Source organism: Aphelocoma coerulescens, chromosome 1 (genome assembly GCF_041296385.1).
Source record: "Aphelocoma coerulescens isolate FSJ_1873_10779 chromosome 1, UR_Acoe_1.0, whole genome shotgun sequence".
NCBI classification, from domain to species: Eukaryota; Metazoa; Chordata; class Aves; order Passeriformes; family Corvidae; genus Aphelocoma; species Aphelocoma coerulescens.
Window position 1 is genome coordinate 315,961 of NC_091013.1, and position 18,464 is coordinate 334,424.

General features: G+C 65.9%; 3 protein-coding genes across 9 annotated transcripts; 2 read left to right on the plus strand and 1 right to left on the minus strand.

The window, feature by feature from the left end:
• Positions 1 to 198: 198 nt before the first annotated feature.
• TIMM10B (translocase of inner mitochondrial membrane 10B) lies at positions 199 to 1,147 on the minus strand. The gene is made up of 3 exons (XM_069023694.1): positions 1,031 to 1,147; positions 682 to 777; positions 199 to 610 (listed from the first exon to the last, which is right to left on the minus strand). Exons 1-3 carry the CDS (start codon positions 1,067 to 1,069, stop codon positions 404 to 406), a joined length of 342 nt encoding a protein of 113 aa, XP_068879795.1. The 5' UTR covers positions 1,070 to 1,147; the 3' UTR covers positions 199 to 403.
• On the plus strand, positions 1,147 to 6,914 carry ARFIP2 (ARF interacting protein 2). Of its 4 annotated transcripts, none has more exons than XM_069021695.1 (9): positions 1,147 to 1,244; positions 2,162 to 2,269; positions 2,365 to 2,473; positions 3,377 to 3,496; positions 4,040 to 4,155; positions 4,289 to 4,510; positions 4,874 to 5,031; positions 5,110 to 5,284; positions 5,658 to 6,914. In XM_069021695.1, exons 2-9 carry the CDS (start codon positions 2,171 to 2,173, stop codon positions 5,811 to 5,813), a joined length of 1,155 nt encoding a protein of 384 aa, XP_068877796.1. In that variant the 5' UTR covers positions 1,147 to 1,244; positions 2,162 to 2,170; the 3' UTR covers positions 5,814 to 6,914. The 4 variants fall into 4 exon arrangements, with proteins under 4 accessions (XP_068877796.1, XP_068877037.1, XP_068878625.1 ...); XM_069020936.1 differs by having other exon boundaries at positions 1,173 to 1,244; positions 3,401 to 3,496; XM_069020168.1 differs by lacking the exon at positions 1,147 to 1,244 and adding an exon at positions 1,710 to 1,789.
• Positions 6,915 to 9,216: 2,302 nt separating this feature from the next.
• Positions 9,217 to 18,223, plus strand: TRIM3 (tripartite motif containing 3). 4 transcript variants are annotated; one of them, XM_069017231.1, is made up of 12 exons: positions 9,217 to 9,341; positions 10,447 to 10,588; positions 12,410 to 12,644; positions 13,046 to 13,206; positions 13,450 to 13,630; positions 13,864 to 14,587; positions 14,818 to 14,921; positions 15,271 to 15,438; positions 15,531 to 15,699; positions 16,423 to 16,493; positions 16,601 to 16,741; positions 17,536 to 18,223. In XM_069017231.1, the coding sequence occupies exons 2-12, from the start codon at positions 10,461 to 10,463 to the stop codon at positions 17,686 to 17,688; spliced, it is 2,235 nt and encodes a 744-aa protein (XP_068873332.1). In that variant the 5' UTR covers positions 9,217 to 9,341; positions 10,447 to 10,460; the 3' UTR covers positions 17,689 to 18,223. The 4 variants fall into 4 exon arrangements, with proteins under 4 accessions (XP_068873332.1, XP_068872462.1, XP_068875015.1 ...); XM_069016361.1 differs by lacking the exon at positions 9,217 to 9,341 and adding an exon at positions 9,544 to 9,602; XM_069018914.1 differs by lacking the exon at positions 9,217 to 9,341 and adding an exon at positions 9,544 to 9,602 and having other exon boundaries at positions 12,410 to 12,539.
• Positions 18,224 to 18,464: the final 241 nt, after the last annotated feature.

Below are 18,464 nucleotides of genomic sequence, written 5' to 3' on the forward strand. Positions count from 1 at the left end.
AGCCATTTGTACTGAGAATGTTCTGGGCCCCCTAGTGTCCCGGCGATCACAGGGGTCATGTGGGGAGGTGTTTGTCTCACAGTTGGGGGAATTCCCTGGATTCCCAGTTGTGCCACAGGCTCCCCCCAGCACACCCCTGCCTCAACAGGGAGCAGGGGCCAGGGCTCTGGTGCCCTTCCTGCATGTCCCACTAAGCCATTCCTGTAAAGATGTTTTATTGGGACGAACAATCCACTTCCCAGAAATCCACAACCACGAGGGCTCGGGGGGCTTTCCTCCCGTTCCTGTGCCTCACAGCCCCTGTGCCCTGCAGAGCCCAGCTGCTGCTGGGGGCTCCCGGGGCCAAGGGCAGGGGTGGTGCCAGTCGCGTCCAGCTGCCGTGGGAAGCTGTGCCCGGGTGCTGCTACGTGCTGGCAAGGGGGGCGTCTGGCGAGGGCTCGGCGGGGCCCGGGGCCGGGTCTGGGGAGGCCGGGAGTCCGGGCGGCCGCGCTGCTGTCCCGTGCTCGGCTGCACGGCGCTGCAGCAGTGCCGGTACCAGTCCCACGTAGGCGCCCATGAGGCGGTGGTTGGCACGGACCAGCCTCGCGGCGCAGCTGTCCAGGCACGACTCCTGCGGGAGGAGTGGGACGGGGTCAGGGGGCGGGGGGACACCCGACCCCCAGGCTCCCGCGCCCAGCTCACCTCGCGGCCCGTGAGCAGCCGGTAGTTGAGGTTGCAGACACAATGGCGGAAGCAGAGCTCGGTCATGCGGTTGTAGACCAGCAGGAAGTCCCGCAGCTGGGGGGCAGGCGGGGGTCACACCGGGGGGAGCCAGTCCGCGATCCCCGAAACGCACCGGGACCCCCGGCGTGCCCTACGGCCAGCCCGAGACGTCCAGGTCCCTTCCAGGCCCCACCGGTTCTCCTGCGAACCCGGGACCTGGAGATCCCGCAGCCGCAGCCCTTGGGACACACCGGGACCCGCCACCAAACCGACAGCCCCGGCACCACTCAGGACACCCTGCTTCCCCCCGCACGGCCCAACCGCTCACGCTGCGGAGCTGCTGCCGGTGCTCGGCCGCCGGGTCCATCCCGGGCCCGGGCTCGGGCCCGGTCCCTCCGCGCTCGGCGGGCGGTCTCCAGCGACGCCACTTCCGTCCGGCTCAGCGATTACGCCACTTCCAGGACACTGACGCCACTTCCGGCGCGTCCGGGCCGAGGCGGAGCGGGAGCGGCGCGGGGGGGCCCGGCGGGGCCGGGGCGCAGGTGGGGCCGGGGGTGGGTCGGGGAGACTGGACAGGGTGAGCGGTCGCGGGGCCGGTGGACTGGGGCCTGGAGAGCCCCGGGAGCGAGGCTGGGGCCACCGTCGCCCACTGGGGCCGGTTCCGCCAGGAGCAGCCACCGGGGGTTCCCTCGGAGATCGGTCCCGCCGCGGGCCCTGCCGTGCGTGGCTGCGGAGGGGTCCGTTCCAACGCTGCCCCCGCCCCGCCGCGGGGGGTGCGGGGCCGTTCTCCGGCGGGGATGGCGCTGGGCGGTGACTGCCTCTGCCCGCAGGGTTCGACCCCAGAGTTGGGCCGGGCCGTGTCCCTGCCGGGAAGGGGACAGGTCACAGGTAACGGGCTCTCGGGAGCCCGCCCCAGGCCCCGCCTGCCCTGGAATGTGCCCGGACCGGTCCGGGAGCAGCGGCCCCCCCGCCGCTCCCCGGCGGCTGCGGACGTGGCTCTTGGCGCCCTTCTGCCGGGGCCGCGCTGGGCGCTGCTAGCGCCCGTGTCCTAGGGCAGGGTCTGCGGGACGCGGGGATCCCCGGCGGGGTTTGTGAGAGGGGCACGGAGTGCGGCCCAAGGGGCCGGGGAAACCGGGAGCCCTGGGCACGATGGGGTGGGAGCCACAGTGGGGCCGGGGCTGAGGCTGGGGTTGGGGTCGGCGCCTCTGGGATGTGCCACTCTACGGGTCTGTTCTGGGAGCCAGGGGTGTCCCAAGAGACGGCCGAGCCGGGCTGGGCAGCGGGTGCAGGAGGCGCTGGGCAGGAGCAGAGTGCTCAGTGCCAGCAGGTGCCGATGTGGGCCCCTCCCCCCGCCTGTAACCCTCCTGCTGTCCCCTTCTGCCAGGGCCCTGTGGGTACTGGCTGGTGACCCCGGCCTGGGGGTGGTCCTGTCCCCAGCACCTCATTTGTGTCCCTGCAGGCCCTGAGGATGTCAGACGGGATCCTGAGCAAGGCAGCCACCATGGAGATCCCCATCAGCAGCAACGGGGACACCAGCAGCCTGCCTGAGGACGATGGCCTGGAGCAGGTCTGTGGGCCCGGGGACCTGAGGGGAGTGTTTGAGGTTGTACCAGGGCTGTGCTGTCTGTGCATCTCAGCCCCTTGTGCTCCTCTGCCCCCCAGGACCTGCAGCAGGTGATGGTGTCAGGCCCCAACCTGAATGAGACCAGCATCGTGTCAGGTGGCTACGGGGGCACAGCCGAGGGCATCATCCCCACCGGCACCATCAAAGGTAGTGGGGCTGGGCTGGCAGGGAATGGGGATCATCACAGAAGGAAGGGGCTCAGCTCCCCTCATTCCCCCCACTTGTGACACAAGGCCCAGCCAAAGTGTCTCCTGGGGGGGAGCTCTGTTCCCGCTGGGCTCGGGTCCTGTGCAGAGGCAACGTGTGGGGTGTGTGCTGATGGCAGAGGAGGGGCTGCTGCCCCCAGCCCCGCTCTCCCTGGGCTGGGTTGCTCCTCTATCACAGGGTGGGATCTCTGCTGGAGAATCCTCATCCCCTTGCTCGGGACATCCCAATGGGATTGAGTCCCTCCTCTGGTGGAGGATCCCAGCTCTGTCCCAGTCCATACGCAGCAGGAGCTCTGGAGTGTGCTGGGGATGGAGGGGCAGGCAGGGGGCCCCAAGCCCACTCCCTACTGACCTCTTCTCACTGTCCCAGTCAGACCAGGCCACAGCAGGACCAGTTGGGCTCTGCACCCTGGGAGACCTGACACCGCTGTCCTTGTTCCTGCAGATCTCTCCCTGAGGGTCCCCCCGGGGTCGTCCCTGTGCCCACAGGGCTTGAGGAGGGTCCATGTGGGCAGAGGGGGTGAGCGTGCGTGTGTGCGCTTCCCCGGAGCACCGCCACTGCTGGCCCCGTGTCCCCACTTCCCTGTGATGCCAGGCCTACCCAGCTCTTGGGGTGCAGGGATTCCTGCATACGGGCCAGAGGGGGGGTTCCCTGGGGTGGGGAGTCCATTTGTGTGGCTCTAGCCGTGTCTCTGGGTTCCAACGCTCACCTGCTGCCATCGCTCTCCTGCTGCCGCCCGTCCGCGCACTCGTCCCTGTCCCCTGCCCCCCGTCCCCACTGCCCTGGCCACCCCACTGTCCCATGCCCTGTGCCCCCTATCCTGTCCTGCCCCACCCTGCTCAGCTCCCGCAGCCCCCCCATTTCCAGGCTCTCTTGTCCACCCTCACCCACCCCGAGGACCGTCGTTGCCCCCCAGCGCGCCTGCTGCCCGTAGGATGGCCCGCCCGGCCGCTGCTCCCGCAGGTACTGCGCCCCTCACTCCACCTCAGGGCATGCCTTGCGTCTGGGAGCCCCAGGCCTCCCTAGGGACATTGGTAAGAGCCCCCATGGCAGCTGTGTCATGGACAGAGCCCAGTCCTGGTGCTGATCCTTGTGCTGGGACAGAGGACAGCACTGGGGGCTCAGAGGTGGGTCCTGGCCAGGGCGGCCCACCCTGCCCCTGGAGCCCACCTGAGGGTCCCCCAGTGCTGCTGGGTGCTGTTCCCCCCATATCTGGCCTGGTGAGGGTGGTCACCAGGATGGGGCAGGGCCTGGGCCCTGCTGTGCAAGCAGACATGGCTGGGCTGGGGTCTGAGCCCCTGTGTGAGTTCCTCAGGGCAGGAGCAGGGTCCCCACCATGATGCCTGTGAGCCCAGTGCTGGGCATGTACTCAGAGCTGGGGATGCTGCTGTGGAAACAACGGCTCCAGGCTGAGGGCTCTGGAGGCTGGCGTTGCCCAGTCCCCTGTGGCTGCTGCCCTCCTGGAGCTGGTGCCAGGTCCTGTCCCCATCCCTGTCCCTGTGCCAGGCCCCGGGCTGCACCCACCACCCCCCGGACCCCCCCCTGGCGGAGAGGAGGTTGTGCGTGGCATTGCCGTCGAGAAGTTTGATATCGTCAAGAAGTGGGGGATCAACACCTACAAGGTGAGGGGTGAGGGGATCCCAGGGTGGGGGGACACCAGCCGGCCTTCCTGACCCCGTCCCACAAGCAGCTGCTCTCTGAGCGGTTCAGGGGCTCACACATGTCTTGGGGGGCCCTCATTTCCCTCTCCTGCAGTGCACCAAGCAGCTGCTCTCGGAGCGGTTCGGACGGGGGTCCCGCACAGTGGACCTGGAGCTGGAGACTCAGATTGAGCTGCTACGTGAAACCAAGCGCAAGTATGAGAGCGTCCTGCATCTGGCACGGGCACTCACGGCCCACCTCTACAGCCTCGTGCAGACCCAGCATGCCCTGGGGGACGCCTTTGCCGACCTCAGCCAGAAATCCCCTGAGCTCCAGGTGTGCCAGGGCTAGGGGGACACTGGAGTGAGGGCAGGGACACCTGGGCACCAGGGCTGGAGGGGATGGGGAGTGCCAGGACTTGGAGGGGACACCTGGACGCTAGGGCTAGGGGGGGCAGGGGCAGCTGGGGCCTGACACTAGGGCTTGTGGAGGATCAGGACTTGGGGAGTCACATGTGGACACCAGGGCAGGAACAGCATCTGCACAGGACTGAATGTGCATGCTGGTGCTGGGCTTGGTGGTTCAGGGTCATGGTTGGGCTCAGTGGTCTCAGGGGGCTTTTCCCCCAGCACCCTTGATGGAGGGGAGTGGGGCTATGACCCACAGCTCCTCACCTGTGCCCCATCCCTCTGTCCCCAGGAGGAGTTTGGGTACAATGCAGAGACGCAGAAACTGCTGTGCAAGAACGGGGAGACGCTGCTGGGTGCTGTCAACTTCTTTGTGTCCAGCATCAACACGCTGGTCAACAAGACCATGGAGGACACGCTTATGACAGTCAAGCAGTATGAGACGGCGAGGTGGGACAGGGAGCTCAGGGGGGCTCGGGTGCTGGGGAGATCTGGAGGTGGGTCACCAATGCCGGGGATCCTCTGCAGGTTGGAGTATGACGCGTACCGCACAGACCTGGAGGAGCTGAGTATGGGCCCACGCGATGCCGGCGCTGTGAGCCGCCTGGACGCAGCCCAGAGCCAGTTCCAGAGCCACAAGGACAAGTATGAGAAACTGCGGGCAGATGTGGCCATCAAGCTCAAATTCTTGGAGGAGAACAAGGTGAGTGCAGGGATGTGAGGTGTGGAGATTGGAGGGGTGGGGTGGGGATGGGAGGCACAGGAATGGGGGATGCAAGACAGAGGTGGGGGGTGCAGAGATGGGGTACATGAGGAGGGGGCATTTGGGACAGGGATGGGGGATGTGGGATGGGGATGGGAAGTGCAGGGATAGGAGGCACAGAGATGGGGTTCCTGCAGGGATTTGACAGCCATGTTGGATTTGTCACTCGAGGACATGAATCAGGGGTGGGATGGGCAGTGCGCAGGGGGAGCGGTGGCTCTCGCGGGGTCTCAGAGGGCTTTCCAACCCCTTTTCTGTGCTGCTGGAGTGGGGTCAAGCCCCCCCCAATTGTGTTCCCCTTCCCTCCCCCCAGATCAAGGTGATGCACAAGCAACTGCTGCTGTTCCACAACGCCATCTCTGCGTACTTTGCTGGGAACCAGCAGCAGCTTGAGCAGACCCTCAAGCAGTTCAACATCAAGCTCAAGACCCCTGGCGCCGAGAAGCCCTCCTGGCTGGAAGAGCAGTGAGCCCCCCATGCCCCCCCAGATGGAGGAGCCCCACCATGGGGCACACATGGACCTCAGTTGTGGCCGGGGGCTTGTGGGGCCACAGCCTGGGCCCGGTCTTGGATGGGGGGGCCATCAGGTGTGGGGAGCTGCCAGTGGACTGGGGCCCCCCCATCCCACAGCCCCTCCTCAGGGCAGGGTGCAGCAGCTCCTCAGCACAGACCCCACACAGCAGACAGCTGGAGCCCCCCCTTCCCCTGGCACTCCTAAGGGGCTGGGGATACCCCCCTTGCTGGGCTGCTCCCCCCGGACACCCCACTCACCTTGGGGTGAGCCAGGACCCTCCACTGTCCCCCCTCTGCCTCCCCGGGGCAGGATGAGGGTCCACCCCTCCCAGGCCCCCTGCCTACTTCCCCCCAGGGAGACCCCTGCCCTGTGGCACTGTGGAGCTGGGTGGGGGCAGCACCGGAACAGCCAGGTTCCCCCTATGTCAGGGGGAGCTGTGGGGCCTCCCCCCTGCACTTGGCACCCGGGGGGCTCCTGCTCTGCCTTCCAGTGCCAGGGACAGCCTGGCTCCCTCCAGGCCGTTCACGGGTGTTTCCAGGGTGGCCACTCTTGCACTCCTGGTTCATGAGGGGCTGCACCCCCCAAAGAGCCCCCTGCTTCCCTGGGGCTGTGGCAGCCTGAGCTGGGCTGGTGAGGGGTGCCTGTGCCTTGCTGCTAGTGGCAGGGGGGAGTTGCTGGCCAGGCACAGGTCCCCTGGGAGAGGACAGGGGAGCTCCAAGCAGGGACCAAACGTCAGCGGGGGCACAGGGGGGTGCACGCGTGTCCATGCACGTCCGTGTGCAGGCACATGTGTGTCCTGGGGCTGGGGCACATGTGCTGCACATGGCGGGCTGGGGACCCACCCAGGGTTCACCCCCACCCCACGAGGGGCCCCCTGCCCACCCCCGCACTTGGGCACTTTCTCCTGAGACAAAACTGTTGTTTTTTCTTGCTCATTAATTTAACCTATAATTTAATGTCGGGATCCGACTTCCCCCTGCCCCGCCCTGGTGACGGTCTGACCCCCCCCAACCCCCTGACTTCTGTCAAACCCTGAATAAATGGTACGGATCAGTGTGTGTGGGGCTATGGCTGGGACAAGGAGGGGCTGCACTCTGGGAGCTGGGGCTGCCAGGCCAGGTGGGAGACAGGGGCATGAGCCCCAAAACAGTGAGGACTCCATGATGGAGCCCTAGGGCAGGGGAGACTGGCTTCTGCTTGTAGGGGCCCCAGGCTTGGAAGGGGAACGAGCTGGAGCACTGGAGAGATGGCTCTGGGGGGCGACCAAGGGGCTTGGGGGGCCCTGCTCACTTGTGTCTGGTGAAGGGGGCCGCCCCTTGCTCCGACCCCGTGGCACCAGCATGAGCCAGGACCAGGTGGGAGTAAATGGGGACGGGATGGGGATGGGGGGCCCTGCAGGAGGAAGCTGGGTGGGATCAGCCTGGGGTTCCTGGCACCATCAACACTGTCCCACTGGTGGCACTGAGGGCTCGGGGGTTCCATAGGAAAGATTCCCCAGGCCAGGCACTGGGGCCAGTGCCATCCGAGGCCCTCCTGCATCGCCCTTCAACCTTTTACCATTCTAGCTGCCGTTCCCCTGGGACCCTTAGACACCTCCCAGGACACTGACTGCCCCCTGGGACACTCCCTTCAGAAAACCCCAGGAGATTCCCAACCCCCTGAACGTTCTTCCAGGACACCTCTCCCTGCCCCGACCCCCTGGAACACTGAAACCCTCCTATGGAGTCCTGCCCCAGACATGGATGTAGGCGATCACTGGCCACACTGAGCTACGAGAGTCGGGTGGGTTGTCACCCTGTTCCCCAGCAGGGAGTCTCCAGCACCTGCTCTGTCCCCACAGGCCCATCCACCAGGCCGTGTGGGATATTGGGGAAGGGCCAGGGGTTTCTGCAGGGCTGAGGAGCCACTGGAGGTGAGGGTGGAGGGCTGGGGAGGTCCTTGGTGGAGGAGAGCCCACTTGATCCTCCTGTGCCACAGATGTCCCAGCACTTGATCCCTGCTTGCTGTAGGTGCCTCTGGGACATGCTGAACCTCAGTGCTTTCTGCTGCTTCTGGTGGTGCCTGGCTGGGAGTGGAAGGTCCTGAGGATGGGTCCTGTGTTCCAGGGCCGGTTGGCCCCCTATCACCCTCACGGTCGTCCTTGCTCTAGGGGGACTGTGCTGGCTGCACCACCAGGTCTGGCCTGGCTGCAGAACCTTCCAGACACTGGGGCCAAGGTGGAGGGTCAGGGGACCGTGCTGGGGCCCCGCACGTGGATGGGGACAAATTTACTCGGGGGCTGGTTCATGGCAGAGCTCTGGGTCTATCCTGGAGCTGCTTCTCTCCTATGGGTCTCCAAAGGGCTGGGGGTCCATGTGCTCCCCTGGGCTCGGTCAGGACCTTCCTGTCCCTATGGCCATCATTCCCCCCATGGCCTATTCCTGCAGTGACCTGGCTGGGGGTGGGGGCACCCCCTCTGCACCCCTTGAGCTCCAGCTCTGCCAGGATCCTCTGTCCATGAGGGACCGCTCATTGCCCTGCCTCACCCAAAGGAGCCAGCCAGAAACCTGCTGGAATTCCCCGGGAAGCTGCAGCATGTGAGATTGATGCCACAGTGAGGGGCTCCCCATGTTCTGAATGGGGTGCGGCCCCTGCCCTGTGGGGCGGAGGGGTATCAGCTGAGGGGGTGATGGTGGTGGGGGTGTCCCACGTGGAGGAGGAGCTGTGGCAGCTGGGAAGAAGTGTGGGCTCCCTACAAACGGAGGGGCTGGGACGGGCCTACTGGGCTCTGGCTTTACTCCCATCCTCCCCTTTATAAGCCCCTTTGTAGCCCGCCTGTACCTTCTTTATACTGCTCCTCTATAACTCCTATTTTACCTCTCTTTTTACCTGTGCATCCTCCCCGCCCCCCTTTATATCCACCTGTCCGCCTTGACCTTCCCTTGATTCCCCGTTTATCCCCCTTTTATATTCCTCCTCCCCCTCCCCAATTTATACCACCTGTCACCCGACACTTGGTAACCCCCCACCCCCCGTGCCCCCACCCGCCAGTGTATGCCCACATTCTCCAGTCCTATTCCCCCTCCAATTTGGAGTCAAACCCCCCAAATTCGGGGTCGGGATGTGGTTGCCGTGGCAACAGCCGGGTACCCCTGGATGCGCGGAGCCCCCCCCAACTGCAGAGCCACAGCCCAGGCGAGACCACTGCTGTTGGGGGGGGGCTGAGGGGTCACTTTACCCACTTTCCCAGGGGACCCTCCCCGCGAACCCCCCACTCGGGGGCGGCAGCGTGTCCTGGAGGGACGCCTTGCCACCCCCGAGTAGGGAGTCCTCGGGGGCGGGTTCCGTGAAAGAGGAAAGCGGTGACATGTTTTAACTCCCCCTCCAGACCGCGCTTGGTGCCGGCCGGCCCGGCCGCCTCCCTGTCGCATCCCGGGCCGGGGCCGAGGATGCGCCGTGGGGTCCCGCGGCGCGGGCTGGAGCGCGGAGGGGGCTGCGGGGGGGGTGAGTGGGGTCCGGGGGTCCTGCTGGGGGCCAGGGCGGGGGCTGAGCGCGGGAGGCCACGAGTGGGGCGTGGGGTGCGTAAAGGGGGTGTGGGGTGGGATTACTGGGGGGAGAGACCCCCGGGGGACCCGCGGGGTGTGGGACCCCCCAGGCCTCCGCCATGTCCCGGTGCCGCGGGGGGGGCGGTGCCGCACAATGGCGGCCGGGGCGGGGCCGGGGCCTGGAGCGCGGAGCCGCCGCAGCGCCGGGAGCGGGGCCGGGGTGAGGGGACGGGGCGAGGGACGGAGGGTGATGGGGCACGGGGGGTTGTGGGGAGCGGGGAGCGAGGGACAGGGTGCGATGTGGGGTCTGTGGGGCACAGGGGATGAGGGACGGGGCGATGCGTGTCCCGTGGGACAGGGGGCTGGGTGAGTGCTGGGGGCTCAGGAGGAGGGTGGAGGGGTTGGGGTGTGCCCCATGGGGCAGGAGGGTGGGTCCTGTGGGTGCCCTATGGGGTAGACGATTGGTTACCATGGATGTGGGGCGGGTGCCATGGGGCACAAGGAGAGGGGGCTGTGGGATGAGTGAGTGCCGAGGGGCCGGGGGTAGGTGGGGCTGTGGGGCGGTGCCGTGGGGCACGGTGGTGTGTGAGGCTGGGGGGTACGTGTGGGGCTGGCTTTGGGTGCCCAGGGGTCATGGGCATGGTGGGGGCCAGAGGGAGTCCCTGTGTGTGCCTCACAAGGTGTCTGTGGGGCCGGGGACTGTGCGATGCCTTGGGGTGGGTGCTGTGGATGCCATGGGTCAGGGCTGTGGGCGCCCCGGGGTGCTGCGCCCACCTGCCACAGGGTGAGTGTCCGTTATGGCCCTCTGTGAAGCTGTGGGGTGGGCAGGGGGCTGTGGGGCATTGTGAGTTGAGTGGTGGGTCGCAGGGTGCTACGCAGTGCCTCCCACGCATTTAAATTCCCCCCATCCCTAGGCTGAGGGTCTGCCATGGCCCACCACGAGCCTGCAGGGTGGGTGGGGGTTGTGTGGCTCTGTGGGTTGGGGCTGGGGATGGCTGTGGGGTGCCATGGAGCCCCATGGGGTGTTGTGGGGTGCCCACCCCTCACTGTGGTGTGCCTCCCAGGCTGAGGAGCCGCCATGGCCCGCCGTGAGCCCGCCAGCCCAGTGGTGCGGCAGATTGATCAACAGTTCCTGGTCTGCAGCATCTGCCTCGATCGCTACTGCAACCCCAAGGTGCTGCCCTGCCTGCACACCTTCTGCGAGAGGTGGGACCTCCCAAACCCACCCTGAGACCCCCTGCATCCTCCCAAACCTCATCCCTGCCTGCACACTTTCTCTGAGGGGTGAGACCCCCTGAACCCCTTCTGAGTCCCCCCTGCACTGCCTGAACCCCATCCCTACCTGTACACCTTCTGTGAGAGGTGGGACCTGTCATTACACTCCGTCCCTCGACCCCACTGCACCCCCGGTATACCCTCTGTGCCCTGGCACCCACTCTCCATCCCCACCTTGTCTCTGAGTACCCCTACATCCCTCCCATGCCCTCTGCACCCTGCCAGCATCCATCCCCAGCACGTCCCCACTGTGTCCTGGCTGCAACCCCACCACTGTGATCCTCCCAATGCACCCCTCATGTCCTGACTGCATCCCTGTGCCCCCAGCCCCCTCTGCCCCCTCCAGCATCCATCCCCTCTGCCCCCCAGTGCACCTAGCCCCACTCTGCCTTGCTGCATCCCCCTGTGTCCCTGAGCCTGTGCCCCCCTACTGGTTGCATCCCCAATGTGCCCCACTGCACCCCCTAAACCTGCAGTGTGAGCCAAGACCCCCCCCAGCCCCCTGACTCCCCTCAGCTGGTGGTGAGCCAGGGCCCCCCTGCACTCCCTGCCCTCACCAGGGAGAGATGGGGTCGAGCCTCTCTGTTCCCACCAGAGGTGGGGGCTGGGACCCCCCTGCATTCCATGGCCCATGGCAGGGTTGGGACCCCACTGCCCCCCACACCCCACTTCTCTCTGAGGGCTGCACCGCCCCTGAGCCCTCTTGAGTGTGGGTGCTGGGGGGGCTGTGGCTGGGGTCCCTGAGTGGGGGGGGTCTTGTTGCTGATAACCCCCTCTTTCTGTGCTCCCAGAGCCCTCCGGCCCTGCTCCGGCCTCCCACACCCTCCATCCATCCCTCCATCCATCCATCTATCCGTCTGTCCATCTATTCATCCATCCATCTCCCCAGGGGCACTGGCACTGCTGCCCTGTGTCCATCCTGTCCATCTGACTGCCTGCTCCTCTGCTGCTCCCCCACCTGGTGTGACACCACATAGCCCCCCGTCTGTCTGTCCATCTGTGTCTCCCATCCTAGTGTGACATTGCGGAGCCCCCCGTCTGTCTGTCCGTCTGTCCCCCTCTGGCACCCCAGGGTGACGCTGTGCAGCCTCACCATCTTGTCCATCTGTCCCCTTGTTTGTCTGTCCCTCCCACCCTGTTCCCACACCTCAGTGTTCCACCACACAGCCCCCATGTCTGTCTGTCCCTCCCCCTGCTCTCTGCCTGCACCCCAAACCTCCCATCTGTCTCGCTGCCCCCCTCTCCCTGTGTTCCTCATCGCCCTATCTGTCCATCCTGCTGCCCCCGTCCCTCTGTCACTGTGTGCAGCCCCCCTGTCCATCCATCTGTCCCCCTGCCACTGCCTGTCCCCAGGCCTATCCGTGTGCCCCTGTCCTGCACCCTGACCCTCGTGTTCGTCTGTCCATCCCACTCCCTACCTGCCCCCAACCCTAGGTGGCCAGTTCCCCCTTCTGTCCCCCCCATCAACCTGCCTGTCCATTCCCTTGTCCCGCCATCCATCCATCTGTCCCTTCACCCTCCTGTTCTGCCCCCACCCCCATCCCACATTCCCAATCCCCAGCTGGACCTGTCCCCCCATCCATCCCCTCATCTGTCCCCTTGTTGTCCCCATATCTGTCCCCATGTACCCTCTGGGCCCCCACTGCTCCCATTCCTGCCCCTGCCCCCTTCATGTCCTGGCCCAGAGTCTGTCCCTGCCATGCCTCATGTGACCCCTGACCCCAATGACCCCCATGACCCCTGTGACCCCAGGTGTCTGCAGAACTACATTCCGGCCCAGAGCCTGTCCCTGTCGTGCCCCGTGTGCCGCCAGACCTCGATCCTGCCCGAGCGGGGGGTCCCAGCGCTGCCCAACAACTTCTTCATCACCAACCTGATGGAGGTGCTGCAGCGGGACCCCGACCCCCGCGGGGCCCCTCCTGCACCCCTGCCCCCCCTGGGCGCGGCCACCGGGCAACCCCTTTGCTGCCCAAACCACGAGGGAAAGGTGGGGGCCGGGGGCTGGCGAGGGGCCGGGAGGGCTGCAGTGGCTGTAGGGGTCAGGGTGTTTGGGAGTGGCTGCAGGGACCTGGTGGGGCTGCGCGTGTCTGGGAGGGCTGGGGAAGTCCAGAGGGCTGGTGGGACTTGGGGGGACTGGGGACCTGCAGGATCTGGAAGGGCTTTAGTGGGGCTGGGATCTGGGGAAGGCTAAGGAGATCTGTGAGGATCTGGAAGGCCTGTGAAGGTCAAGGGGGTTGGGGGAGCTGCAGGCCTTGGAGAAAGGGTCCAGAGGGGGTCTGGGGAGGCTGCAGGGGCCCAGGGAGTCTGTCTGGGAGAGGCTGTGTGGGCTCAGGAGGTGGTTTGGGGTGGGCTGGGGTGAGGGGCAGCCGGTGAGCACAGGTGTGGCAGGTGATGGAGTTCTACTGCGAGCCCTGCGAGACGGCCATGTGCCGGGAGTGCACAGAAGGGGAGCGGCGGGAGCACCGGGACCACCGCACCGTGCCGCTGCGCGATGTGCTAGAGCAGCACAAGGCAGCCCTGCAGCACCAGCTTGACGCTGTGCGTGCCAGGTACGGGGGTCAGGGAGTCCCTGGGGTCCCCATGGCCCCACTCCCACAGGCTGCAGTGCCAGCTTGATGCCATCCACATCAAGAGAGGTGGCTGAGGGCATCACGGGTACTGTGGGGTTTGAGGGTTCAGGGAGTCCCTGTGTCCTCCTTCTGCAGGATACCACAGCTGGATGGGGGGAGCTTCGGGGTTCAGGTGGGGTTGATGGGGGTTTGCGAATTCAGGGGGTCCCCGTGTCTCCCCAGGCTCCCGCAGTTGGCAGCAGCTGTGGGGCTGGTGGCCGAGATCAGCCGGCAGCTGGGGCAACGCCGGGCCGAGGCTGAGGCAGAGATCGGGAGCAGCTTCGAGGAGCTGGAGGCGGCGCTGCGGCAGCGGCGGGAGGTGCTGCTGCGTGACCTGGAGGCCACCTGTGCTGCCAAGCAGCAGGTAACACACCTGTGCCCCTCACCTCTGTGCCCCTCACCAGCCTTTCCTGGGAGAGTGTGGGGTGCCCCAGCTGAAGCCCAGTGCCAGTGGCTCCCCTGGTACAACAGCTGTGGTCCCAGTGCAGCACCAGGGTTGCAGTTGTGGCTGTGGCTGGGGTGCAGGTGGAGCAGTGGTTAGAGGTGTTGGGTGTGGGGGTCCCACACCGACACCACAGGGATATGCCATCCCCACAGGTGCTGGAGGCGCAGCTGGAGGTGCTGCGGCAGGGCCAGGAGAGCATCCTGAGCAGCTGCGCATTCACAGAGCAGGCGCTGCACCATGGCTCAGCCACGGAGGTGCTGTTGGTGCAAAAGCAGATGGGCGAGCGGCTGCGGGAGCTGGCGGCACGACCCTTCCCGGAGCACCCGCACGAGAACGCGCAGCTCGAGTTCCACGCCGAGCCCGAGGGGCTGCGCCGCTCTATCCAGAACCTGGGCGCGCTGCTGACCACCAGCGCCACGGCGCACACCACGGTGGCCACGGGCGAGGGGCTGCGCCAGGCTGTGGTGGGGCAGCCCTGCTCACTCAGCGTCACCACCAAGGACAAGGACGGGGCGCTGGTGCGCAGCGGTGGCGCTCGCCTGCGCTTCGCCGTGACGGGCCCCGACGGCGCCGCGGCCGAGGCCGAGGTGCAGGACAACCGCAATGGCACCTACGAGCTGGTGTACACGCCACGTGCCGAGGGTGACTTTGTGCTGTCCATTCTGCTCTACGGGCAGCCCGTGCGCGGCTCTCCCTTCCGCGCGCGGGTCCTGCGCCCCAGCGATGTGCCCCCGTCCCCCGAGGAGGCCAAGCGCCGCGTCAAGTCCCCAGGAGGGGGGCACGTGCGGCAGAAGGCCCTGCGCCGCCCTGCCAGCATGTACGGCAGCGCCAAGCGCAAGGAGAACCCCATTGAGGACGAGCTCATCTTTCGTGTCGGTGAGCAGGGGGCGCGGGGGTCCTGGGGCAGTGGGGGCGCCTTGGGATGATGGGGGCTCGTTACGGCTCCCCACAGCCATAGGGGTGGGGTCTCCCTGGGGCTCCCCATGGCTTCCTGGGGTGGTGGTGGGGTCTCTGGGGTGGTGGAGGGCCCCAGGGGAAGCAGGGGTTTACTGGGGTGGTGAGTGGTCTCCTGGGACCCCCTGTGCCCCCCTGACCGGTGCCTGCAGGCAGCCGTGGCCGGGAGAAGGGCGAGTTCACCAACCTGCAGGGGATCTCCACATCCAGCGCTGGCCGCATCGTCGTGGCTGACAGCAACAACCAGTGTGTGCAGGTATGGACACCCTTGGGACCTCCAAAACCCCCCAGGATCCCCACTGACTCTTGTTGACCCCCCACTGACCCTGACAGCAACCAGTGCATGCAGGTATGGACCCCTGGGATCCCCCACTGACCCCTCTGGGTAACCCTGGATCCCCAGGAGCCCACTGACCCCATCAGTAGTAACCAATGTGTGCAAGTATGGTCCCCTCCTAGGATCCCTGAGCTCTCTCAGGACCCTCACTGACTCCGCCTGCTCCCTCCTGGCCCCGGCAGTTGTTCCCCAATGAGGGGCAGTTCTGGCTGTATTTCAAGGTGTGGGGGTGTTGCCCCTGATTCCCCTGACCCTGCTGCCCTCCCAGGTGTTCAGTAATGAGGGGCAGTTCCGGCTGCGTTTCGGGGTGCGGGGTCGCTCCCCAGGGCAGCTCCAGCGCCCCACAGGGGTCTCAGTGGACACCAACGGTGACATCATCGTGGCCGACTACGACAACCGCTGGGTCAGCGTGTTCTCACCTGAGGGCAAGTTCAAGGTGAGGGAAAGCAGGGATGCAGGGGTCTGAGGGGGGAGCTGTGGGGTGGGGGGTCCACAGCACCTGTCACCCTGACTCTCTGTCCCCCTCAGACAAAGCTGGGCGCGGGGCGGCTGATGGGCCCCAAGGGCGTCGCCGTGGACCGCAATGGGCACATCATCGTGGTGGACAACAAGGCTTGCTGCGTCTTCATCTTCCAGCCCAACGGGAAGCTGGTGGCACGTTTCGGCTCCCGCGGCACTGCCGAGCGCCAGTTTGCAGGTATCCCTGGGACCCCTGGCTGTGAGGCCTCGGGCTCCCAGGGACCGGGCATGCAGGACTGCGTGCCCCACATCGCTGGGGCAGCTGGTGGCGCTGGGAGCCCTAAGAATGGCCTGAGGCTGGGGGACAGGTCCAGGCTCCAGTTCTAGACCGGCTTTGTGGATCCAGTTCTGAGCTGTGGGTTCAGTTTCTGGGCTCAGGACTTGTTCTGAGATCTGGTCTGAGTTTTGGGGCTGGATAGGGGGCCAGATTCTAGGTCCAGCACCAGGTTCAGGGCTCTGGCCTGGCAATCCAGTTCCAGGTTCTGTCTCTGGATTCTGGTTTGGGACTGAGATCCCAAACTCTGGGTTCAGGGTTTGGTTCTGGTTCCCAGGCTGGGATGTGATTCCAGGTTCTGGGCTCAGTTCTGGGTTTGGGTCTGGGTTCTGAGCTCAGTGGCCTAGGCTGGGCCACTGGGTTTGGTTCTGGATACAGGTTCTGGATTCAGTTCTGGGCCGGGGCTCTGGGCTCAGATTCTGGCAGTGGCTCCATCCTGGGGGCTCTGAATTCTGGGCTCTGTCCATGCTTCAGGGCTTTGGGTCCATCCTGGTCCTGCCATGGGGCCAGAGCTGAACCCCTCTGTTCCCCTCAGGGCTGAGCCTCCCAGTCCTGGGGATGAGCCCCACAGTCTTGGGGATGAGTTCCCTGTGTCCCATTTGGGCTGAGCCCCCTTTGTCTCCCCAGGACCCCATTTTGTGGCTGTCAACAACAAGAATGAGATCGTGGTGACCGACTTCCACAACCACTCTGTGAAGGTGAGCGCAGCCACCGGCAGGTGCTGCGGTCCCCCGGTGCTATTGGGGCTGGGGGGCTGCAGTGACCCCCCATGACTCCCATGTACTGTCCCCTCTGTGCCCACCAGGTGTACAACGCAGAGGGCGAGTTCCTGTTCAAGTTCGGGTCGCATGGGGAGGGCAATGGGCAGTTCAACGCTCCCACAGGGGTGGCTGTGGACGGCAATGGCAACATCATTGTGGCCGACTGGGGCAACAGCCGCATCCAGGTACCACCCCCGTACCTGCACAGGCACCCCCGTACCTGCACAGGCACCCCCATACCTGCACAGACACACCCGTACGTACACAGGCACCCCCGTACCTGCACAGGCACCCCCATACCTGCACAGACACACCCGTATGTACACAGGCACCCCCGTACCTGCACAGGCACCCCCGTACCTGCACATTCACCTGTGCCTGCACAGGCACACCCGTACCTGCACAGACACACCCGTACCTGCACATTCACCTGTGCCTGCACACCTGTGTCTGTGCCTGCACAGCTGTACCTGTGCACACACCTGTACCCACACATGTCCCTGTACATGCACACACACCTGCACCCACACCTCTAGCTGCATACATACCCCCACTGCAGCCACAGGGGGCCCAGCACTGGCCCCTCCCCATCCCATCCCTGACCCCCCCAACCCACATGATCTACTGTGAGAGGCTATGGGGCACCTGGAGGGAACCAGAAAGCAACTGGGTTTGAGTGGGAGCAACTGAAAAGGATCTCGGGTCAATTGAGAAGAGGCTGTGCAGGGTCTACAGTCAGGGGTCTAGGGTCAACTGTGAGCAACTGGAGTCAACTGGGAGTAACTGAGAAGGGTCTTGGGTTAACTGGAATAGACCAAGGAGGGATCTTGACCACATCCCCCCCGCCAGGGAATGCGTCCTGCAGGTCCGGGGGCTATCAGGGCTGGGGGTCCCTGGGCTTAGAGCTGCCAGAGGCCATTGGGGCTGGGGGTCCCTGGGCCATGGGGCCATTGGGGACAGCCGTGTGCACGTCCTGCAGGTGTTTGACAGCGCGGGCTCGTTCCTGTCCTACATCAACACGGCGGCTGACCCGCTGTACGGGCCACAGGGGCTGGCACTCACCTCCGACGGCCACGTTGTCGTGGCCGACTCGGGCAACCACTGCTTCAAGGCCTATCGCTACCTGCAGTGACAGGCAGGACACTGTGGGCACGGCTGTGGGCAGGATGGAGCCTGCAGCTGCAGCGGGGTGTGTGGAGCGACAGCTGCCCTATGGCCTTGCTTGCCCCCCAAGCGCCATCCTGGCTTCATGTGCACTTTATCCCAGGGGGCAGCCGGGCCTGGGGGGCAAGGATGGGTCCCGTGGGATGGGGGCTGCCTGGGGGTCATGGTCTGACCCCTCCTCCTGCCCCATGGCAGGGCCAGCATCCCACTGCCCCAGCTGACAGGGTGCCCAGGGTGTGGGGGGTGTGAGGGGCAGGGGAAGCTGCTGGCAGGGCTTGGGGGGACTGTGGGGTGGGCAGTCCCAGAGCCAATGCCCCACGAGGGCTGTCCCCCACCTCCCCAGCCCCCCTCCCCAGCTGTGGGGTGACTGTGCGTGCCTGCTGCCCCACGGCAGTGCTGCCCCACTGCACTGCTGCTCCACAGCTCTGGGGGGCTCCGGGAGTTGTGGGGCTGCTGCCGCACGCTGACAAACTGTATGTACAAAATAAAGTATTCTGGAAGTACCTTGGCCCCGTGCTGCCCTGTGGCCCTGCCTGTCCTTCACACACCCTGCCCTACAGCCCCCCCTGTCCTGGGCCCTCCCGGCTGTGCTGGACACCCCCAGACAGTGCCAGGCCAAGCAGGGACAGGAACGGTGCCTGGAGCTCAGTGGCACCACGGGTGCCTGCCCGGCCTGGGCGTTCTGCCAACACTGACCCATCTGCAGAGACAGGGACAGACTGGGAGTGGGGACTAGGTTGGACT